This window comes from Cyprinodon tularosa, unplaced genomic scaffold (genome assembly GCF_016077235.1).
Source record: "Cyprinodon tularosa strain WSP-4 unplaced genomic scaffold, ASM1607723v1 ctg116, whole genome shotgun sequence".
Classification (NCBI taxonomy): Eukaryota; Metazoa; Chordata; class Actinopteri; order Cyprinodontiformes; family Cyprinodontidae; genus Cyprinodon; species Cyprinodon tularosa.
This window is the reverse complement of record NW_024037959.1, coordinates 150095-175581: the sequence shown is the minus strand read 5'-3', so window position 1 is coordinate 175581 and position 25487 is coordinate 150095. Positions and strand designations below refer to the sequence as shown.

The following is a 25487-nucleotide window of genomic DNA, read 5'->3' as shown; positions in this document are numbered from 1 at the left end:
GTTTGATATACTCTAATATCACACAGCAACTGCAGCAGTTTATACTGTTTTGCTGCTTCTGGGTTTTAACATTGATGTTACATTTTTAGTACAACTAATTACCTTTGACCGTTAATAAATCAGTATTCGCTCAGCTTTGTTTCCTTCTGAATTTTGAATACAGGATTTTTTTTGGACCAAAACTTCTAATTAATTCCAAACTACAGTGAATCTAAAATTTAGCTCAGAAGACAACAGATTGTTTTCATTACGTCTTGCATGATGTCAACTAACTTATTATTAAATGATTATTTGTTTTACCAGCGAATACTTGCCAGCGTGTGTGTTTCATAAGGATTCTGATTTCAGCAAGATGTGTTTTAGAAAGACCGCCACCTTTATAGCCTTCACAGGTGTTCAAGTGGAACAATGGGGACAAAATGTGCAATTCAACACATCTGCTAATGCGTTTTTGAGAATTTCGTTTGACACATATTTAAATTTATTCTATACATTGTGTGCTTTTGTACTTTTGCTTCTACTTTGATTTATATTCCCTGCCTAGGCTGTTCGCACCCCTGAAACTTTTTTTATTTTTTATTATTCTGTTACGTTACAAGCAAACTTCAAATATTTTATGGGGATGTGAAAAAGAGCTGACAGATTGGATAGTGTTAGAAGACATTTTTTCTTTTTAATTTTCTCAGCTATTCTCTATTCAAGTTTAAACCAGGCCCGGGTTGGGGCATTGAGAAAAATAGATATGTTTTGATCAGAACAAATAATTTATTGTCCTCTGCTAAATGTTTAGAGTTCTTTTTGCAGAAGAAGAGCGTTCCAAAGCGTTTAACAGCCACTAACAAGTCTTCTTTTCCCATACATGCTGGGAAGCTTTCCTCTTATTGTAGAATCAAAGTATAATTCTTTCACCAATATTTAGCTTCACTGTCACATGGTGTTTAGGGTGATTTGGAGACATCATCTTCATCTGGTCACTATTTTAGGTAGTTTATGTCAAAAAGTACTTTATAGTTTGTGGTTTTTAAAAGGGGAAAAATTAAGGAGGTATTAACTATTTTTCAAAACCTTATAGCTAAATGACTGCATTAAACCGTAATGTAGTGCTTGAATTAATATCATATTGTAAATGTCTTTTTTTTTTTTCTTCTTCTTCTTCCCCCAGGGATAAAAAACCCAGTTTTAGTTGCAAACTGTCTCCTGATTGAAGCACAGAAGGGGAAGCTCTCAGCGGGCAGAATACCACCCTGGTGACTATCAAGGCTCCTAATTAATGAGTGCCTTGTCACAGCTTTCTTTTTGTTAATTTTGCTACCTTTTTGCAGCTTTTTGGTGGGGCGAGGGGCCCATGATTGGGCAGTAAGCCACGGAATACCTCCATGTCCTTCGGAGAATATGGCAACAAGTGAGTGTTGTTGAGATAATCAAATGAAAAATAAAGATTTTGTTTATAGTAAAAAAAAAAAAAAAAAAAAACGTTAACTTGAAGTTCGCAAGATAAAAGATTTGCTTTCCTTCATATGGATGCAATTGGGCCCTATTTTGTCACATCCAGAGTTCAGTTTATCTGCATACAAGAGGAATAAGCGAAGGATGGAGCTGGCAGAGAAAATGGATGCAGGACAAAACCAGACAAAGAAGAGACGACAATCGAGTGAAAACGTGAGTTTTATTTGTTAGCATATACAGTAAGGGTCTGTTCTCTTCCAGCATTTTATTCAATATATTTATATTGTCCATCAAAATTAAAATCTGAATCCCCCTCCCTGACAGAAAAAAGTTGGCCTGTTGGTGGAGAGACGTTCTGATTGTGACACAAACCTTGTTTTTTTTTATTCTTCTTGGAGCTATTCTGCATTAAATCTTTGGTTGCTTTCAGGAGCTATTGGATGAAATGCAATTATTTTCAAATTTAGTGAGAGTTAATTTAGATGAACTTAATGACATAAACCTAATTTGAATCATAATTGGCCCTCCTACATAATGAGTGGCTGGATCCATTTTAATGATCTTTTTGTTTGTTCAGGATCCAGGCAGTTAATCTTGCTCTAATACTGACTAAATTGGAAGAGCAGGGTGGTTGCTTTAAAAAGGATTGGAATGAAATTATTTACCTCTCAGGAAACATGCTCATCGAAAAGGCTTGCCTTGAAATTGTTCAACTAACGATAAAATGGCCCCCATTTCAAACATTTACCCTCCAAAAAAGAAAGAATACGTTTCTATGAAGAAGCTTAAGGATATCTTAATAGAGTCCAGGTAGTATCAGGAGTGTCTCCTGTACAGGATTTAATTATGGGATGTCACCATTGCTTTTGAGAGATGCTTGTCTAATTTCCTAACAACTTTATTTAAATAAAAATAATTTTGTATAAATCTAGCAATACAATAGTTGCTGACAGGTCTTTTAAACAAAAAGAAACAACAGAATTAAAATGGTGAAAGACAAAATCAAAGGTTAATCATTTAGAATCCTTTTAATGAAAGGTATTTTGAAGGATCATTTAGATGAGTTACAGCTGTACCGTCATATGCTATGCAATGTGGGATGCCACAGGGCTTTGTTCTCGGAACTCCTTTTTTTTAAACTATATTTGCTTCCTCTTGACTTAAAGGAAGGAAAGAGGATGCTGTGTGTCCAATTGCTGTTTGTGTATTTTTTAATTGTGTGCATGCATCACACTGCAAAAACGATCTAGAAATAAGTAAAACATTTTTAAATTAAGTGTATTCACCCTTAATTTGAGTAGGTAAATGAGATAGTTTGCCAATGGAATGAGTAGTTTTAGTCTTAAACTAAGATAATTAGATAATATGCACTTGAAATAAGACAATGGAATTGTGTTTTCCTATTTTAAGTGTAAATTGTCTTGTTCCATTGGCAAAATGTCTCTTTTAACTCCTCAATTCAAGAACAAATGCACTAATTTTAAGAAAAAGTTAAGTTATCTAGATTTAGATTTTTTGCAGTGCAGTGCCCCGTTCTTTGCAAAAGTTCTCTACACTGGAAACTCCTCCGCTGGTAATTTTGATAAAGAATGCATAAGAAATATGAAAACATTAAGAATATATTAGAAAGTTCCCTTTTCATTCATCAATCCGTTTTCTCATCAATGTGTGAAAGTTTAGGGCGATAGGCCCTCCCATGATAGGGAAGGCAATTCTTGGCAGGCAGGTTTTTCTCAGCATAACACCGCCGTTATCACTGCAAGTTAAATTTCAAATTTGTTGGTGTTCTTGCTGCTGCATGTTTAAAAAAATACAGTACTTACTGCAGAAGTAAATGTAATTTACCTGACCAGCAGAAGTTTTGGGACCAAAGCATCCGTTTTCAGACCCTTCAGGGTACACCATCTCTGAAAAAAATTCCTAAACACACAGTTAGCCGGCTCCGTTTTCTCCCACTTTCTCGCCTCTTTTCAACTATATCTAAAAAATACTTTCTTTACTGGTTAGGTTAGACAGAATTCCTTTTGGCCAATGATGCTCAAATTTAAGCAAAAGAGTGAACAAATATCTCAAAAAAAGCCACAGCAGCAAATAAGCGTAGGAGTACTTCTTGCTTCAGCGTGATTGCGGACCGTTACGCTTGAAGCCTACATATATAACGTAGTAGGGCATGTACGCAAAATGTTTGATTGACAAACAAATAGCCACTCCACCTATGACAGTAGGCAAAGTGGGTTGGCTATTGTTTTGTATGCCTCTCCACAACCAGGGTTCAAGGATTTAAGTTTTTTTTTTTTTCTGGGGGTGCATAAGTGCAAGAATACCAGCCATCAATTAATTCATTTTAGATGAATTTCGATACTTAATTTCCCAGAAGATTTAGATATTTCTCAAAAAGAAAGATGAAAACTACATTAAGTCACTGCTGGAATGTCTTGAACGCTGAAAGACCAAAAAGACCATTAAACCTGCTGGAGCAGGTATGTCACATTTATTATTGAACAAGTAGAAACAACGCTGCACTAAAACAAACCTGCATCTACATCTAAACCATAGTCACCTAATGGAGTTTTCCCTGATGTGTCAAAAAACAAAAAAAAACAAAACTAAAGCCATTGGGACGAAGTCCGCCTTCCCTACAGTCCACAATCAATGAAATGTTTAATAAACAACCAAATTACACAAAGTGCAGTGCAAAATATTGCATAACCACAGTGTTGTTTGCCTAATCTCCAGAGAGGTGCCGGCCTTTAATTTCTTTGAAATAAAGACGTTCTAAATATGTTGCAAGTATCTGACACTCCTCGAAAAACATACCTTTCACACGTCCTGTTTGATGAATCTTTCCTTATTTAAACTGAACACTTTTTTTTGTTAGTTTTCACTTTTTCACACAGTTTCTCCCATTTTTCCTGTCTTAGTGTAACGATTTATATTTAGTTTGACATCTTTGTTCAAAGTAACTTCGCAATCCATTTTATTTATTGTTCTGATTTTGTAGTTTTCATATCTATTTTATTGTTTTATAGTTTTGTTTCATTTTTATTTATTTGCATTTATGTTACCAGAGAATGTGAGTCCAGTTTATTTATTGTAAAGCTGACTTATTTGGAGTATTTAAAATGAGCAAAATGTTTTAAAATTTTTATTCTATCGATTTTTGAGAGAGAATACTTGCATTATTAAGCAGATGTCATAAAATTAGTTTATATTGGTTTTTTAAACGACAGTATTTTGATTAAGGGTGAGAATATATTTTTTCAGCAGAATTTATTATTTTGACAGGCTTATCTGTTAGCATGTACCATTCTCTTGTTAACTCCCTTCCATTGGAAGCGGGATAGAAGAGGGTTGGAACGTTTATTTTGGATCACATACAAATGTTGTTAAATGTCTGTAAACATGAGTTATGCAAACTTCAATGGTATGTCTTTTTAATCGTGTTTTGCTTTGGTAGATCTAGATCATATTTTACTTAGAAAATGTTTAATCCAAAAGAAAGCAAACAGCTTTTATGGCCTACTTGTTTATTCAAGCCACCAATGATTCAGTGATAAATCTTTGTGTCAAATGGTTGTTATTCTTAATAGGCACAAAGGGAATGCTTGTTTTTCTTTGCCATAATGCGTGACCTACTTGAAGATTAATTTGTGATTATTTGATGCCATGGATAAATTATACTTGGTTTTAACTCTGCAATTGAGATACACTGACATTTAGTAGGGAACAAAAAACAAAAGCAAACAGATTTTATATAATAAGGTATCAGAGTCAAGGCTGAGTATAACAGTATGTTATGCCGGCCTGTTTTTAATTCTAGGCACAATGTTCTTTTTATGCCTCTCTGACTTGTTGCCAAGTAATAAAATCTTTCCCTTCCCCCCTTTTAATTCATGGCAGAAGAAACACCTGTGTACTGATGGTGTAAAGTAAAAAAATGTAAAGACTCTCCAACTTATTTACATAACTGTAATTTCCTAATGTTTTGCAGCAAACATTTATGGTAGAAATGAAAAGCGATTCTGTAACGGACAGTAGTTAGCATAGCCAATTTGGCTTGGGCCCCTTTTGGACTTAGAACCACAGAGACATGTGTGATTTAAGAGAGCATGGAAAAGAAAAGCCCATATTGTATTGTTTTTTTTTTTCCTCCTCCCTTTTATTTAATGTTTAAGTATTCAGTGCTGGTGAATGTGGAATGGTGATTATTCGTTATGATGCCAGTTTGCATCATTAAGATCCAGAATATTATTTATCATCCACTCCGGACTTGTGTTCACAAGCAAATCACTTCTAAAATGAACTGCAATCAGGGAAAGAAAACCGATTAAAATTACAGCTGATGATTTTTTATTAAAGATGAAGGAGGAGAAAAAGGGAATTCGTCAATTTATGGTTTCCTTGACTTTTTTTTTTGTAAGTGATCAAACCCAGTTTTTATTTTTGGCAGTCTCTTAATGTTTTTTTTTTTTTTTTTTCTGGGCAATTTTTGATTATGCGTATGTTTTTTTTAAAGTGTGCAATTTGTTATTCTTTCCTGGTTTGATGTAGGAAAACGGTTCAGGGTGCCTTGACACAGTTGGAGCTGTTGTGATCGACTCAGAAGGGAATGTGGCTGCAGCTGTGTCCAGCGGAGGCCTAGCAATGAAACATCCCGGCAGGGTTGGCCAGGTATGGATGGTCTACTCTGGTGATACTTTTATTGTTTGTTTTCTCTACATTTAAAAAGTTAACCCACCACCTAGAAAGTTGCACTGTCCTTTCAAAAGCTTTCATATAAAAATTTTTTCCCATTCTGTTATGCCACAACCACAAACATCCATGTATTTTATATATTTGACCAACATAAAGTAGTGCGTGACTCTAAGTAAACACAATACATGTTTTTTGTTTTGTAGAGCCATCTTTTGCTGGAATAACAGCTGCACTTCTTTCCGGGTATGTCTCTATCAAATCTAGGAGTATACATTTCTAGCTCAAGCTTATTGAGAGTGTCTGGAAATAGTAATTTTCAAGCCTTTCCAAAGATTCTGTAAAGTATATATATCTTTCAGTTGAATAACCTTTCTATGCTTTTTGTAAACCATCTAAATTTAGCTCTTGAAATATGTTGAGAATTGGTGGTAGAGGATCCAGTGCCCCTGTGTTGTCATTTTTTTTGTAGCCCTTATCAGGTTATTAACTACATTTAATTTCCCTCTTCAAGAGCACCATTCCAACAGCATGATGCTCCCATTACTATGCTTCATAATGGGAAGAATTTGCTCAGTCGCGTTCAATAAACCCTATTCACATAAGATAAAAGGGAACTGAATGCAAAATACAAAATATTTTAGATATTATTTTGAAACAATGGTGTTTTGTGTCATATGAAATCTAGAGAAAATACTTGAAAGTTTGTGGTTGTGTTGTAAGAAAAGCGGGAAAGGCTGAGAGGCATGGATAAAGGTCAAAGGCACTATAAATAAAGGTCCTATCTAACTAGGGTGGACATTTTCTCCCACAAATAGTGGCTGGTTAAAAAAAATAAATAAATAAAAAAATGTTTTAAAATCCTACAATATTATTTCCTGGATTTTTTCCCCCCTCAATTTTATCTCTAATAGTTGAAATATATCTATGATTTAAAAAAAAAATATATACCCCTTTCCTACTAGCCCCAAAACCCGTTTAAACCTTTGGAACACTCGGGTTCTGGTGGCAGTGGGAACGACTCATTGACCCGGGTCAAATGACTCGGCAAGCGAGCCGGAATAAAATTATTAAATACGCCCAAATGTGAACATCAGATCCAGTTCGACCCGCTAATTTTTTATTTTTCATTGAGTACAACATATGGACGTCAACATACCTCGCCAGTTACGTGTGATATAACAAACCAAAATAACTCTGCTTGCATTCGATAAACATGGTGCAGAGCTGGACAGAGATTCAGAGGGACAAAAGAATGAAACAATAAAGCACACTTACTACGCCCTGGCTTCCTTCGATGTTGCTCTCCATTGTTTACTTCCCTGATTTCTGTCACACTGGTAAAATCGTCAGTACTAAACCAGTTTGATAGCACCACCAGACACGCAGCAGTGGGGGGACAGAGACGATGCGGTTTTCCAGCGCAGGTTAGACTCATTTTTTTTTTTGCCAATGGGAAGGGAGCCAAATGGGAAATTATAGCGGATTGACCCGTGTATAAAAAACCCGGGTTATCCAGCTGATTTCAGTGGGAAAGAGGCTTAAAGCTGCCATTCAAATAGATCCATGTTGTTCCTTTGCTTGTCTTATCTTACAGATCATTTCTTATTGAAACTGTCCTGCTCATTTGACCTATAAATCAGATGTACACTCAAACTAGCCCTGTCCTTATTTTTTGGAATGTTTTAATGAATGTTATTTTGCATATACTTCTGATTAATAACATCCCTTTCAGTTTATACTCTGTAAAACATGCCTGCTTTTGATATGATGCCTAATTCATTGCTAAATCTGCCAGCGCTGGTCCCTAGGGCAGTAAAGCAGAACATTTTCCTCATTGAACTTGGTATAATAATCTTCTCTAAAACGCTGCTTTTGATGTCGACAGTCGCCAAATTTATGTCTTTGATTTATGTTTCCAGAGCAGAATATCCCAACAAGCCTGCTCTTTGTTTATACTGGGTTCATTGGCAAACTATCACTCTAGTACTAGTACACTAATGTTCTTTTTGGAGAACTCTGAAGTAGTGATGCACCGAGCAGAACTTTGTAGCCAAGTTTCTATCTCCTATTTCATAAAACTGTGAATTGCAAAAACAGATTTTAGCCCATTATCTTGCCCTTTTAAGATTTATGGGCAACAACAACATTGAAATATATATTTATATAATCTGGAACAAAGGATTTGAAGGATTGACGTCAGACTGACAAGTCATAGATCTGTGCTTTTAAAGTGTAAAATAATAGAAGGGGTCAACAATATTGTCTTAGATCTCTTACTGAAAAATGTCTACCTTACACTGAAAGATGGAAAGAAAAGTTAAGGGTTGCCACCTACGTGAAGTTTGATCAAATAATTTTTATTATAATAAATGTATTCTCTTAAAGATTAGAATAAGCAGCTCTACTGGTCCCCTCCACCAAGTGCATCCTTGTAGATGTCCTGGAACAAGTTGGTTTACATTTTTAATGTCTCATAGTCTCAGAAATGTTACTGATCAATGCACCTTTGAAAAGCTGGAAGCAGTTTGGAGGAATAAGCAAACAGCTGTTACCACTAAAATTCCACAGCTTTCTGTTTCTGTCCACTCCTTATGATGTTAGTCCATCACTGCCGCAACCAGATGTAATAACCCAAATAAACTTCTGGTTTTTTGATGAATGTTGCCAAAATTAACAAGACTTCCTGCTGAAGATCAAATTACCAACATACTAAATAGCTTTTTTTACTCGTTGTGATCGTAAATGTGTGTGTGATCATTGTGTCACTTTGAGCCAATTACAAGAAGTCCTGGCTTTTCCTTAAAAGAAGCACCACTGGAAAATGTCTCCAACATGGGGCTCTGAAGGATGAAGATAGCAGCATTCTCTGTCTTTAACTGAATTACCACCTGTGCAGTGAAGCAACCAGCCCAGATTCTGGGATGCTGCTAATTAGTTTGAAATAAATACTCCACCGCTCCTTTCTCATTTTTTTTTTTTTACAACGGTCAATATTTTTCTATTCATGTTAATCAAGCAAAACAGCATATTTATTTCTCCTTTTTGTAATTCTAGGCTGCTCATTATGGATGTGGCTGCTGGGCTGAAAACTCCTTTAACATGAACTCTTACTCTACAGCAGTGAGTACCTCAGGTATAACCTCCTGTTCTTTCTGTTTCTTTATAATTATGGGATTTCATCTACAACAGTTTTGTGCTAGTGCTCTTTAAAAGGGGCTTACATCATGAAATAAATCAACAAAGTGAGTCAAGACCGAAAAATAAATCTTTGCAGTGCCTCCCGATTACCTCTAACTCTCCCTGTTGAGTGATTCTCATCAGTCACTTCCTGAGCTGATTGAGATGCCGTAGTCCTCTTTTTGGTCGGCCAGCTGCATGCCAGGTGTATTCTAAAGCTCTTTGGACTTTCAGTGACATTAACATGGGACACCTGCTGTAAGACATAATGAGAACTGGTGTGAGTGGAATGTTGTAATGGAAAACTCACTATCAATAGTTATCTACATTTAGACCATAACATCAATCAAATAGTCTCTGGTGTAGTCATTTGTCCACGTAGATGTAACCACAGCGATTGCACCAGAACAATCGGACTTAGACGTTTGAAGGGTCTGGTTTCTCCACAGTTCCTGAAAGGCTTTAGATTATGCCTTTCTGTATGTGTCTCACTGAGGGTTGAAAACAAACTACTACATGAAGTAGTAGCAGTACTCCATAGTGTGTCTAGACTCTCCCTCAGAGATAGGGTGAGGAGCTCAGTAATCCGGGGAGGATTCAGAATAGAGCCGCTGCTCCTCCACGTTGAAAGGAGCCAGCTCAGGTGGCTCTGGCATATGGTTAGGATGCCTGGATGCCTCCCTGGTGAGCTGTTCCGGTCATGTCCCACCAGGAGGAGGCCCAGGGGGAGACCCAGGAAACGGTGGAGGGACTATGTTTCTCAGCTGGCCTGGGAATGCCTTGGGGTTCCCCTGGTGGAGCTCACCCAAGTGGCTGGGGAGAGAGATGTCTGGGCCTCCCTACTGAAACTACTACCCCCACGACCCGACCCCGGATAAGCGGAAAAAGATGGATGGATGGATGGATGAAGGTGTGCCTTTTTTCATTCAGCGTTAAGCCGTTTGCAACCTTCTAGGCCTTACTGAAAACCATTGGGTGTAGTTTAGGGATGTTTTCTAAAAAAAAATTTGATATCGGCTAAAAACATCCATAGTGTACTTCTCATATCCTTTTGGCTGATATAATACTCAGAAACAGCCTAGAAATGTGATTAAATTATCAGGTTTTCTACCTTGAAACACATTACTAAGTTGGCAGAAACTGGTTTTTGTTCACTTGTTGCTTTCTCTGTGTGTAGAGAGACTAAAAACCTAAAGAAAGGTCAGAAGTTAAGAAACTATAGGAATGAATACGCTCTCCATTAATTCATCGCACGCAGCCCCAGCTTAGGGTTTCACCTGAAATTGCTCTTCTTTTGAGCTTTTAGAACCAGCTGTATGGTGCCTAGTTTTAAATTTTGCTGTAGAGAAACCGTTGAATGTGTCTTCTTTTAAGATGTGGAGATGTCTGCAGCATAGCTTCTGGGGAATGTTGGAAAGCTTTTGATGTGGATCTGCGGCCTAATGCATCACAATGCAGATCAGACGGGCTTGAGCTTAATGTTCTTCAGTTTCTGCTATGTTCGGATGAATGCACTAAATAAACTGGATTGTGAAATTAGTATTTAATATCATATAGAAATTATTTGATTATTATTTAATTATATTATAATATTAAACTATTTTATTTTGCACATCTCTGGTGTTACATATCCACTACTGTAAAAATGTCCACAGCTGTATATTGATTATTTCTTCTTCAGATGACTGCACAGTAATTATATTTATAAAAGCACTGTACAGTATTTTATTTTGTTTATTTTCTAACTCTGCCACTTTTTCTGTTATTTTTATACACTTTTAAGGTTCATATTTGTGAGAACACATTTGCTGTAATGCTGCTGTAACACCACAATTTCCCCATTAAGGGGCAATATAGGGATTTTCTATTCTATTCTATATTAATTGCAGTTGTTCAGTTGCTTTAAAATAAAAATGAAAATAAAGCTGCTCTAAGCAACATTTAAACATATTTGAGTATTTCACCCTGCAGCTTTTTCTTATAATAAATTTTGTCCTAAAGACTAAAGCTGTATTTTGGCTGCTGCTGCTGTAACGGGCGGATCATGGTGGGTTTCCTGAAATCTGGTTTGTGTACCATTTCCTGGTAAATCAAAGAAGATGGCAGATGTTTTACTTGCTTCTGTCTGCTTGTTAAAGTTAGTGGCATTAGATGCTTTTCAGGTACATGTTGCATTTCCCACAGGCTCAGAGCACAGTGTTAGTAAAGGTCTGTTTTTTCTTTCCTTCCTGTTATCTCAGTAGATTAAGTGCATATGCCTCTCCCTGTACATATTTCCGCCTCACCCTGTCCTACTATATTGTGGCTTCTTAGCTTTGATGTAACCAACACAAAGCCAGTCTTACGATTTTGAAAAGCACAGTGTGGGCTCCAGCACAATGCCTGTTTTTAATTTTTTTCTTCACTTGAAAGGCATTTCCATCAAAAGAAACAGAAAAAACAATATTTTTTTTAGTATGACACGAGGAGCGCGATCCTTAACCTTCATGTCACTCTTTTTTTTTTCTACTTAACAAAAAGCAACAATTTATTTCGCCTCCTTTTCTACCTTCTGCTCCCCTTTCGCATTTCAGTCTGATTTGTAATATGTGGCTCATCTGGCTCATAGTTTTACTGCTTCATCTGGTCTTTACTTTGCTGTGGTCATTGAGGCATCAGCTCTGTTGCAAATTTCCTCTCTGAAATCTTTGTTCAGCTCTTTGGGCCACCTTGATGATCTCTGGTGAAATGCAGCCCCTTTTTTTTACAAAAAAGACCTGGAAATTCCTCCAGGCACTTGGTTTGTATAGTTGCTAACCTCCTTTTTGTTCTGTTGTAGTAACCTGATGCTTTATGAGAGCTTTAATTTGTATTTACAGAAACAATGAGTCTTTATTTTTCTCTCTGCCTTTATGAGTTTCACAAGCGCTCTGTCGTCAGTTGGGTTTTATTTTCACTTTCAGAATGCTATTCATTTTTCTCTCTAAACAGAAGCCTTCCCTTTCGATCATGTTTTGTTAGCATTCAGTGGGTGTGATTTTGATACAGGAAAAAGTAGTCATCTCAATCTTAGTACTTCTGCTTCTAAGGTCTAAGTTTTCAATTGAGTTTCTTTTTTTTTTCTGCCTTCACTTTGGTAGAAGTATAAGATAGTACATGTGCAATGCTTTGCAAACTCTTACAACTGAATTTGTCTCCGGCTACACTTTGGAAAGGAAAGCAGCGATGGCTGTCGTCCTTATATTCCTTTTCACTGCAGGTCAGCTGGCTGAAAGGAAGAATCTAAGCTTTTAGAAACATTTCTGGTCACTCAAATCAAAATGTGGACACTGAAATTGACATTAAAATGTCAAAGCAACTTTAAGGTTGTTTAAAACGTCTCTCTTCACAGATTTCCTATGATTTGATAAACACAAACTTGTTCTGGTCTTTTTGGGATATTTGAATTATTATCCAAATTTTTTTTTTTATCGATATGCACTTATGTTCTAGATATACCACTGGTAGAATTTTGAGGCTACCAAGGTGAAGAAAAGAAATGGGCTTAGTGGGTTGAGAAGATTTCAATCCCAGAAACAAAAAATCACAGTTTGCATGTCTTAGATACTGGTGTGTTGCCATTGTAAAGCAAAAGAAATATGTTTTATATAAAAAGATATATGGTGGCACTTAATCAGATGCGTTTCGGATAGTTTTAAAGGCCTCCTCCGTCTAAATGGTCACGTTGGACTTAATCCGAACTTTACGTCATTGCCTCAGCAGTAACTGTGTCTGCTAAACTGCTGCTATTTGTCTTTAGTCTTAATTCTTGCATGGGGATCGCTTTGGGGCTTAAACTGTTTAGAAAGAAGTCAGAAGAGGTTGTATTTAATTCTATTACATATAGTATGACCAACCACACCATGAAATATCAGATTGCATCAAAAACCCACATTGTAATGTAGTCATGACTGTTATTTTCTATAAGACCAAAGTTAAAAAAATGAGCTCTAAAGAATCTGAATGCAATCTAAGATGCTTAATTCTATATTTTAAAGGCCTGTGAGTTTTTTTTTTTATTTTTTAAAAGGAAGTGATTTAAGTTAGTCTTGATGCAGAAATGTCTGTGAAAAAGCTCTATAGGTTTCTTTGACTGCTGTATTAATCTGGGACAAACTCTTGGAAAACTGTGAAAGCCTGAAACTGTCACTTTTAGACATTTATGGTTAGAGTGGCCTTTGTCTGAGCCATCTAAAACTAATTAGTAAGTTTTTTGTCTAATTTGCTTTCATCTAGGGCTGCAACAACGAATCGATAAAATCGATAAAAATCAACTTTTAAAAGCGTTGGCAACGAATTTCATCATCGATTAGTTTTGTCGTGCGATTAATGCGTCATCCGCCGCCGCCGTCATCACATCCACTTGACTGAAACGGGGGAAGAAAAAAAAATACGGCAGAGCGAGTCAGCGCCGCAGGTGCAGTGCTGCCAACTCAGCGACTTTTCAGACCCCTCCAGAGACTATTTTTCAAAAAAGCGACTAGCGACAAATCTGGAGAATTTTTACGGTGTCACTGGCGGCTTTTGGAGACTCTTACGTGAAAGCATGTATCGTTCCTACTCTGCCGTGGGGCGCCTCCCCCGTCCCAACCCCGTTCTCCCGCTCCCGCAGGAGTCCCTCTCAGCGCTGCTGTCAGAGCCGCAGGATGTTTACTCTCAGCGTCCAGACTGCAAATGAAGCGCGCATGCGCCGGGATTGAGGGCGCAAATTGATCACAATAATTAAAATAGCCTGCGCTTTGTGAAGTGAAAAAAGTCGTAACATGCAACTTTTGTCAAAACAAATTAACATGGCGCGGAACCGCCATGTTTGTTTCGTTTTAAAGTGGGGAAACGTATCGTTAGTTTCTCAGGTAGCTCATCTGATGCTTTCCTTACCTTGTTAGTAGCTTACAGACAGTGATAAGGTTGGCTAATTATTTTACTTTTAATTTCATTTGAATTAGCTTAAGCAGCGTTTATATTTTCTTTATAAATAAATTAACTTGCAAATTATGAGGGCAAGGCTTTTAAAGTTTAAATCTTCTGGCAAAGATAAAGTAAAGAAGATTCTGCAATTTATGGAAGTAAAGCAGAATAAAATGCAGCAAGATCAGTAATATGTCAATTAATTATATTTGTCACATTCCCATGTAAATATCTGTCTTTGGAGGATGTGTTTTTTAGCACCCCTAGTTCTCTCATTTTGATTCCAAATACAATTTATAATTTGAATCACAGGGCTATTTTTATCTCTATGGTTAAGTATTTTCTTAAGTAGCAACTTTAACTGCTATCCTTTCCTGTCTTAAAAGGCAGAACTCTTCTAGTCTAAAACAAAACTCATTTGTTGAAATGGGGGGGACTATTGTTTGAACCCCTTAGGGGCTTTTAAAAACAAAAATGTCTTTTTTTGTACTTTATGAAACAAAGTACCTTATATTTTGTGGATGTACAGCTACATTTCTCATGTAAGTTTGCGTAGTTTTAACACAAACATTTATTTTTCATATTGCACCAGTACAGTTAATGAGCAACCTGTACTTGTGTGCTTGTTTGTTCTGTCTTAAATGTTTATTTTGGAATAAAGAGGTTTATATAAAAAATATTTTTTGTCCGATTCATCGATTAATCGAAAAAAATAATCGGCTGATTCATCGATTTTTAAAATAATCGTTAGTTGCAGCCCTACTTTCATCTATTATTATCAGTCATTTAATTTTTTTTTTTTTTACTATTATCCTGTAATGTACCTTTCTTTGTGTGTTTTATCATTATGTATAGCTCTTGAAATTGTCTTAGTACTGAAATGTGCTACATAAATATACTTGCCTTGCTTCCAATAAGTGGAATTCAGGCATTGTGTTTCAATATTTGCAAAAGCTATAGATAATAAGAACTAACTACCTTTCAAGAGGTTTCAACGTTTACATTTTGTATTGTGTAAACAGCTTTTAAAAAAACTAGAAATGAAAGCATGTGAGAGTCTAGAATGTTGAGAACTACACAGAGAAACCCTGTTTGATTTCTAATTGTTCTCCCCAAAAAAATAAAGATAATTCTATCCTTAAATCCTCTGAGTTAATTTGACCTTCCTGGCTGCGAAGAGCTCAGGTCAACTTCTTAGAGGAACTGAAATTGAATCTTTTAAGCTGCTTAATTCTTTGGCTAAAGCCATTTAGACTTAGTCTGTGTCAACACAAAAATGTTTACCGTCTTTGGTTTATCTTGTGTTCTGCCAGGGTGTGGAGAGCATCTGATTCGCACCATGCTGGCTCGGGAATGCTCCGCTGCCATGCAGTCTGAAGATGCCCACCAAGCACTGCTGGAGGCTATGCAAAACAAGTTCATCAGTGAGTCACACTCATGTAGCTTGATGACCACCGTTTTCCAAACACACGCTAACTGAAAGGCAAGGGTGCGTTTTTCAGCGAAGAATTGAGGGAATGAAACAAACAGATGTTTTCTCCTCATGAGGAATGAGAGAACCACCAGAAACATAAAGAAGAAAAAATCAAGAAACAAATTTTCTGTTTGAATAAAATATTAAGCTGAAGGTCCATACATCACAGTGGACAGCTACAGATAATTTAAGAGTATGTCGTATTTTGGTGAATCTTTATTTGAAGGTGTAGTTTAGTTGCATTTCTAGAGGTTTCCATTTTTAAAGATCCTCGTTAAGTGTGTTTGCCACGCAGCGGATGGCCACTGCGTTAGATCAGAGGAGACAAACCGAAAAGACATGTGGTGGTTTCAGCCCTGTTCTGGTCTCTGGACGACCATCAATGTTTGGCTCTGGAATGTATTTGTTTTCCAACACTGAGGTCAGTTTGATGTTATTCCATGTTTCTGTTTGAATGCGCATTAGGTTTAAACAAAGCTTCATAAATCGTTATGGCAGCGTAACTTAATCAAAGCTAAGTGATGGTTTGAAATGGAGAAATAAACGTCTTTTAAGTCAAATACCAACTGCAATTAGAAAATGTCAAACCTGTTTCTCAAATAATTCAGACAATAATCAGCCTTTTTAGTCTTTGCAGTGCTTATAGTGGCTATTTTGAGTTCAATTTCTATAAACTAGATATCTATATAGTATTGTGTTGAAGATGATAGCAGTCCAACGTCTCTTGCCAGATCAGTCACTGCCATACTATTGTTCTTATTATTCATGTATCAACAGGTGTAGCCCCAACAGACCCAACAGTCATGGCATACATGCTACAGAGTCTACAGTAAGTGTATCGTTACATCAATAACGTGGAGTTCAATCAGGGAGGTCACTCTGCAAAAGCAGGTGTGAAAACAGGTTGCTCTTATGGTAAAACTTAGGCTTTCAAAGTTTGTGGAAAAAGGAACATGTATTAGAAAGTCAGAGGCTGATTGGCTGCTCGGATAAAATAAATGGAAACCAGGAAATCGGAATTGATACTGTTGAGAGAAGAGAGAAAATGCACAACAGGTTGATCAAGGAAGGTCTTTGGTTACCTGTGGGAGCCATAGCATAAGAAGATGTGTATGTGAAGCCAAGCTGACATCAGGAAGCCACCCCACACACCTCATTGTTAAAAAAAAACAAACAAAAAAAACCTCCAAGCCAGAAAGAGGTTTACAATTTGCCAAATAACACATCATTTAGTTAAAAGATGAAATCACCAGAGGGCGATCCACAGACATTGAATTACAGCCAAGATACACTGTGAAAGATGGTTGCTCTGGCAACACAGTATGTTGATGTTTCTCATATCATGTCGGGCCTGTTTAGCACGCACCTTTGTTTAATAAATCATGGATCAGCATGTACCCTTCAAAACACTGAAGAAGTCATGTTGCCTGAAGAGAAATTCACCTCAAGTGAAATTTTCAACAAGAAAACAACCAAATAGATTAGCATAAAACAGCAGCACATCAGTTCCAGACCAACAAAATCAGGGTTTTTGAGAAGCAACTGTCCAATATCAAAATTTTGATTTGATAAATAAATGGAGGAGATATTAAACATGTTTTAACAATGGTTATAAAGCTAAATATTACATTACAGCTGCATAGGAAATCAACATATTTGATAACTTTCGGATTATACTTTAAAATTTGGAGTTTGAATCCCCTCATCTTCCCTCATCTTCCATTTTCTTTATATTACGGGCTTAGAAAAATATTATTTTGGATGTTATTTTGGATTAGAATGGCAAGTGTCCCCAATGTATTTATGTGTGTCAAATTCATAGCTTTCATTGTTTTAAACAAATTAGGATTTTGAACTCAACTGTGTATAAAAACTCTAGAAAGCTGCAGGTTCACTCCTGGACTGTGTATTAGACATCAATACAAAAAAAAAAAAAAAGCAGCCAGTGATGACTATTGAATCCCATTTCCTGAACTCAAAGGATGAATGTTTTCATTAAAACAACCATTTTTGGGGCAGGAGGTTGTTTGGGTAATGTGAGGGGTCAGTGAATACATTTAAAGGAGAGAAGTGAGTGAAAGGTGATTTCTGGGTGTTCTTGTAACGTGCAAAAGAAACCTGAAAAGGAATTCTGGGATATTGCAGAGTGTTTAGCAAGTAGAAGTGACAAACACATACCAGGATTGTTTTCCAACCCAAAGAAAGAATTTGCAGCTAAAAGAGCATCATAACAAGAAAGCGAGCCTGGTTTAAAGGACACAAGAGAAGTGCAGGGCAGACACAATATTTCCATCAAATAAAACATTTGGTCCTGATTTATTTTTTTATTTTTTATGTTTTTCTTTTCTTGTTGCTGTTTTGAGACATAGCCATTCATGCAACATATGTTTGTAGTTTGTTTTACAGACCAAGCTTTCTTGAATTTTATTGCACCACACCAACATTGAATAATACAACAACTCATTCAAGTTTGCAGTTTGATCATGAAACAAATTAGGTGCTTTCTTTGTTTTGCTTAGTTTAATGCAAAGGAGGGTTAAAGTTTTTTTGCTGTGTTATCATTAAGAATACAACAATTGCACTACCGGTCATTATCCAATTACTTTGATCACATGAAAGCAGTAGAATATTTTTATTTATCAGACTTCCTTATAATTGCATCAGAAGAGAATAATCACTTCCAGTTGTTTAACTTGGCTATAAAAGCAAATAACTCATACGGGGGAAGAAACATTTCTTTAAAGAATCCCTTTTATTTGATTAAAGGGGGTTATACTATGTCTAAACAAATGTTTCAATAATTGTTCCAAAAAATCAGACAGGAAAAACTACCTCTGAAGGTCAAAACTAAAGGATTTAACCAAAACTTGGGGAACTTTTAAGACTAATTTAAAAGAAAATAAATAGATCAAGTTTAAAGCTTGTTTACATTTTGTTGTAGTTAGGATTGAGAAAACCAATGCCTTTCTAAAAGCTGATATTGACTGTTTTTGTTCAATTTCTGGTTCACCTTATAATCTGTCTGTTACAAACCTGTTTTAGTATTTTCTCACTAACTGCCACACAAAGTCTTTCACTAAACCAACTTACTATTGTTTAAAAAAAAAAGCTCCTATCCTTCCAATCAGCAGTGGAGACAAAACATACATTTTATCGATTTAATTTACTCCATCATCTTTACAGGTCTCTTTAAAACGGTAGTGAAGAAAATAAAAACCCAACCTTTTCGTGACCCCTTTCTGATAGACTGAAGGACTCTTGCCATTCCTTTTTTCTCTGTACACCTTAGACTTCCAGTACAAGGCAGGTTCTTTTCATCTACAGAAATTCTCGGATGACTCTGCAGTCTTGGATGCATCAATGAGAAAGAATTGTTTGTTGAAACAATCATTTGACCTTGAATGTGAATAAAACAACTGGGGTGATGGTTGAATTCAGATGAGACAGTAGCCAGTTGAATACTGTTACCACGCTGGGAGAGAAAGATGGAGGACTATACAGTATATAAGTACCTCGCTGTTAACCTGGACAACTGTCGGGACCAGAGATACAAATGAGACTCTGTGTTCAGAAGGGATACATCAGACGGTGCTTCTTGAGGTAGCTAAGGGTTTTCAGTGTTTGCAGGAAAATGCTGCATATCTTTTAGGAATCTGTAGGGTACAGGACGATCTCTTAGGCCAGCGCCTGTTGTGACAGCAGCATCCAAGACGAATTTTATATTTTATATTTTACGAGTATATTGTAATCTTGATTAAGGAGAAGTCGAGCAGACAGGTAAAAGTTTTGGGTTTTATGTTCACACCTCACAGGCTCACCGTTTTTGGCCAGTGAAGACCGTGTTCTGGGTGGAGTTATTGTCTTGAGATGCTGCAGAAACGTGGAAGCACAGCCATCTTCTAATGTTCAAAGTGCAATGGGTAAGGCATTATTATTTACAGTTTTGTGTGTTTAATCAATGTGCCTCGTAAAAGTAGGGAAAGTTGTAACTTTAAGTATAATTTTTGTTTTTTATTAGTTAAGGAAAGGTGGGAGGAGATACTTTGGCTCTTCTTTCTGGTTGTCTGAGTTTTAACTTGTGTTGTGAGGCTATATTTAACCCGTTCATCTGTCAGATCCGAACTCAGACCTCTCACCTATAACCAATGCTAATCTTTGCAGAACAGTTCCTTTTGAGAAAAACTTAGTTTGACAGAATTTAATATTTTTTCCACCTGCAGCTTGAAGACAGAACCGTTTCTTTCTGCATAATTTAAGATTTTTTAGCATCTTAAGATGCTTCTAACAGTTGGGTCATCTCCAACTTCATAATGGTTGCTTTAGGAATTAGCATCATACCAGGCTCTTCTTCACTTTAGAAAAGTAAAATGTTCTGTTTTAGCTTTTTTTCTATCCATTTTCTGTGGTATTAAAGGTCTTTTGAATTAGATCTATTATGTTTTTGCAGTGGAGTTCCTATGGAGTCACACCACAGAGAGCATGTGTGTTGGCTACATGTCTGCCCTAGACAGCAAAGCAAAGGTGAGTTTTCAGATTGCCATTTAATAAAAACACTTTTTTTTTTTTTATTATCTACACATTCAGTTTTCAAGTGCTCCATCTCATATTAAGTTTTCACTAATTATTTCAGAGGGATCAAACTTCATAATATTAATATTTTAATTGTAATAAGATATCACAGATATTCTGGATATTCTAATTTTATGACCTTGAAATTAGAATGTCCAGGATATTCTGTTAAGTAATTCCATTCTAAAAGTGAAACGTGTATATTCATATTATATTTATTCATTCTTTCACACACAGACTGATGTATTTGAAGTGCTTTTTTAATGTAGCTAATTATAGCAGATTACAAATGAAACCCCAAAGTCAAAATTTAAACAGGTTGAAAAGGATCACTAATGCAGATACTTGGAGCGACACTCTAACTCAGCTAATTAACTCAAAACACATAAATTGGCTTTTATATTGTCTTTTATTGCTAGAGAGGGTGGCTGTTCAGAGCTCAGTGTCTGGGCACATTAATAGAGAGGCAAAGGGAAGGAAAACGTGTTGTTGAAAGAAACGTACAAGCCATAGGGATAACGGCATCCTGGAGAGGATTGTGAAAAATATCCTATTAAAAATGCGAGGGAGATTCAGCTCCACTAGCTCACGTTCTGTTAAATACAAAAACAGAAACAAACTTCTTTTAAGCACATTTTTAAACAGACTTTTAATCAATAAATTAACAATATATATTATTATTGTATTAATTCATAATTATATATCCATACAACTAAAGATAGGTATATGTACAACATAAATGAAGTTGCAGTGTTGTGAATCTGTCTAACTTACTGATATGGTCTTTAATGCTGCCTCTGTATCTCAGCCCCTATGAATAAAGGAGGTGCACTGTTGTTCAAGTGTGGTTCAGATTTCAAAGTGTTTGCTTTCCATGTCCTGTCCCCGCCTCCTTCAGCCGTACTCACAGTTTGACTCTTTGGCCACTGCCTGGTTCTGATGTACCACAAAGTTTACTTAAAGTCTCCCACAAGTGTGATTATCAGTATCATTCTCTGTAAATCTCTTCTATCTCTTTAAATGTGCTTTATCTATTTGCTGTATAGTGTGAACCATCGAAAGCACAGTATGTCAAAACAGGGTCCTTTAAGTCATCATTTTATAATTTGAGCTTTAGTAGGATTACATTTCACAGTAAAAAGTTATTTAAAGTATTTGGTCAGTGGGTGCAGATCCAGGAATATCATTTGTCATCAACCATCTCTGTCTCCTGGGGGCGGGTGTCCGCTTCTTCTGGAGGGAGCAGCGGTGATTTTGATATTAGAGAACGCAGCCAAGATCCCAGCTGCTCCACCAAACCTTAGATTGTTTCTACTGGATATCAACAGTGGGATTCAAGCTATGCCATCTGCACACCAGAGCAGCTGGCTTTTCTGTCCGTCATGCTCCCTCGATGGGTGCAAACAAGATTTCTCTTGCTGATCCCCAGCTGGGACCAGAGCTGTTTTCTGCTCAGTGCTTACATACGTTCATTAAGGGGGGTAGCACGGAGGGCAGCATCTGTTTTCTCTCTCTCGCGTCAGATGAAGTTCAAATAGCAAGAGATAGAAACATTAAAGAGCTCAGTCACATCTGCTTTAGAGGCCAACAAAGTGCCACTTGTATGACCATGACCTTGATCTTAAATCTGTAAGAATGTTCAACCTCAAAGCTGGAGAAGGGTCCCCCATTTATACTGTAACACCAGAGGCAGAAGAAGCACCTTGGAACAAACTATCTCATGTTGTCATAACTATCTTCTCTGTATATGAAACATATAATGACTTAAAATGTTGCAAAACACGCATTTCTATTACCAGTTTTTTCAATACCAAGAAAGCTTTTCTGCAAACATTCCTTCCATTCCTATAAGCTGACTATTTCAGTCCACCCATACTTCATTGTCCGCTGATTATATGTGATAATAACATGAAAGGGCTTTCACACAGCTCTGTTTATTGAGAAACATATAGAACAGAGGTGTATTTTAGGGGAACGTTTAACTTTGAAAGCTCTGAAATTCAAAAAGATGTTATCAGCAGAGGTGATAATGTTTACTTTTTAATTTTCTATAATATGTGAACGTTTTAGCTGGAATAGCTTTAAGTGATCATTGCAGCTAGCATTGCTTAAACAGCAGTCTCTGTTTGTATTTTCTTGAATATGCAGATCTTTATATGATGATGTCTAGGATTTTCAAAAGCCTGGGAGCATTTCCACATCCACAGTTTGCTTTGAAAATTAGAGGTTTAAAGCTCAGTAGGATTACAAAGACAAATGTTTTAACAAAACGTCTTCCTGTTATCTACATCAAATCTTGCTCTTTCTATCAGTTTATACCAGGGTTCTGCAACCACATGTGGCTCTTTGGACCTTGTTAATTGAATCATATAAGAGGCTAAAAAGGATATAAAGAGCTAACCAGTGGCGGCTGGCCAATAGAGGGTGCTAGGGTCCTGCCCCACCAGCCCAATGACCTTGATTAAGACAAAATTAAATTAAAATTAAATTATAAATTTAAAATATTTCAAATCTATTGATATATATGTGTTAGATGTGCAAGATAAATATTTAATCTTTAATGATAAGTAAAGCATAATTAAATTTTTCATTGGATTGTTGACGTATTTCCGCCCTGGGGTGCAAAAATGTTTGCCCATTGACTCTGGTTAAAAGTTGTACATGTGTACTAGCTCCTCTGCTATATAAAGGTTTTAGCCAAACATCAAAATGAATCATCAGTCCAAAAACAGATGGAGACGGTACACTCAGGATCTGGTTTAGCTACAAAGCTTAGCTAACTGCATGCAGCAAGGCTAAGGCTTTATTCTGCTGCTGTGATTGCCTGCCGCCTTTTTCAAACGTCAGGAACTGACCCAGCATGGATAAAGACAGGACTTTTAAGAAAAGGCAAAGAAGCATGAACAATCTGGGATTCACGTGGAAAATTATATAATATAGTGTACTATTTCTAGATGTTTGCTAATTTCACAGTTGCTCTTAAATAAACACTCTCAGAAAAGAAATAGTTTTTATGTATTAAAAAGTATAAAGATGACTAATAGCTTTTCCATTATTTAACTGGCTCATTATTATTTATTTTTTTTTTTTATTTTTTTGTTTTGGTTTGTGACAAAATATTGAACCATGCAAAACACAGATTTACTTTCACAACGCCTCAGGAGAGCAAGAATTATTTACGAAAATTAAACATGAGATTATGTTTTGTTTTTATAAAGTGATTTTATAATGTTTTTTATTGTTGGCATTTATATAAATATACTGTTGTGAAAACTTAATATACCATTTTATTGGATATTTTGAACAGAATCGTCAAAACAGAATTACATAGAAACAATCAGTAATGTTTTTAGAGCCATTTTTCTTTTAATTAGCTTGGAAATTATGTGTTTTAACATTATTTTAAAAGCTAAAAATACCAATAAACTTTTGGTTGTTAAAGATGGCAACAGATTCCCTAAAAGAGATATTTAATTTAAAAAAAAAAATAGATTTTGTTTGATGAAAGAGTCATGTAATATCCTGTGGCTCTAAATGACTTTTACCTTGTCAGATATGGAGAGAAATTTCTCTTTAGATGAAAAAGGTTGCAGAACCCTGGCCTAGATAAAGTGCAGACACGTCTTCGCTAATTTCCTTTCAGATGGCTTTTTGCATTTCTCTGATTGTGCTGATGCACTTAAGCTGAAAATAACTAAATTTGGGTCTTTATCATTCAGTAACTGTCTTCATATTGAAGTGTTTTCATTGCAGTCTGGAAGTCCCAAGTATGGTGGGTTCACCGATGGCAACAGAGTGAATTTTCGGGGTCTTCCTCTCTCCCTTTTCTTTCAGATATTAATAGCACTGCAAAAGTGAAGTTTTTATCTTGTTTCTTCTCTTTTTTTAGTATAACCAGGTTTTTTGTTGATGTAGAGCTTCTAGGTTTTATTCAAATATTCACCTACACTTACCACAAAACAACTTTGAAGCATCCAATTGTTGTACAGAGCTACAAACCAGTGGTTTAGACTTATTTTTTATGGCTGCACAAAGACAAACGGAGAATTGACAGCACTCCACCACATCTTTGTTTTCTTCTTTCTTTTTTACATCTTTACCACTACAAAGATTACCTTCTTCATCTTTTAAGTCGGGAAAATGTATACAATGCTGCTTCTCTGGGTTTTATTTATTTTGTATGTTACAAAACACTTTTGCTATTATTCTTTCGGAGAGTTCAAAGTTGAAATAGCAAACAATTGTCTTTGTAGTTACTCTTAAGAGGAAAAAAAAATCTAGAAAACCACAGCAAGAAAATAACAGCAGGGTCATAGAGCTACATTTATCCTTTAGTGTATACTGTGGTGTTAATGTGTGGCTTCTGTAACTCTTTAACACATTTATATAAACAAAGAATGTTGTTTTTCTTAAACATATGAACAATGAGCTGTGCTGTTGAAGGTGTATTTTGAGACAGCTGTTGTCCTGTCATGTGGCTGCTTTGGTCACAGAGTAACAAGTTGTAAACAGGTTTGCATGTCTTCTTGCTTTTTCTTTAAACGTCTTTTCATACAGCGCTTTTCTTAAACAGAAACCTCTAGAAGGAAATGAAATAAGATTTGATTTAAATATGACCCAGAAGGCGTATTTGACCATATTTTACTCCTTTTTCTTTTAAATCTTGAAATCTTAACTACCGTAATGATTGTTATATTCATTTATGTCTGCTATCTTAAAAGCTAATGAGAAAATTCATGTTAGCCAAACAAATGGTCTAATGTTTTAAAAAAAGAGCATCAAACTGAGCAGAATTCAATTTTCTAGCTATGAAAATGTCAAAAAAATATATTCTGGAGATATTTTCAAGCATGCTATTCAAATGTATTAATTTTGCCAACACTTAATTTTATTATGTCATTTGTAAAAAAAAAAAAAAAAGAAAAAAAAAAAAGAAAAGTCTCTTTAGAGTAATTTACATGGAAGCTGGTGAATGCCACAATACAATAAATAAAAAACATATGGAACAATTATTCAGATATTTCATTAATTTATTAAAACAGAAAATTAATACATGTTTTTAATACAAGTATATAATTAATTATTTGGTTCTCAATTAAATACATTTGTTTTATTTATATATTATGTTACGTTCCTGTTCTGAGGCACACAAAAAAATGAATACATTTAACTGAGGATGCATTTGACTATGCATTTCCAG

At 35.9% G+C, this 25487-nt stretch overlaps 1 protein-coding gene across 4 annotated transcripts in view; it reads left to right on the top strand.

Moving 5' to 3' along the window:
* tasp1 (taspase, threonine aspartase, 1) overlaps positions 1-25487 on the top strand; it is a 31974-nt gene that overhangs the window by 3382 nt on the left and 3105 nt on the right. For 3 of the 4 annotated variants that reach the window (XM_038306686.1, XM_038306673.1, XM_038306677.1), the window contains 8 exons: positions 1163-1247; positions 1323-1402; positions 1553-1659; positions 5998-6117; positions 9196-9274; positions 15558-15668; positions 19531-19638; positions 20166-20239. In XM_038306686.1, the coding sequence (XP_038162614.1) occupies positions 1163-1247; positions 1323-1402; positions 1553-1659; positions 5998-6117; positions 9196-9274; positions 15558-15668; positions 19531-19638; positions 20166-20239 (764 nt within the window). Of the gene's footprint in view, positions 1-1162; positions 1248-1322; positions 1403-1552; positions 1660-5997; positions 6118-9195; positions 9275-15557; positions 15669-16495; positions 16548-19530; positions 19639-20165; positions 20240-25487 lie in introns of those variants that run through there. The other variant, XR_005282604.1, reaches the window with a different exon arrangement.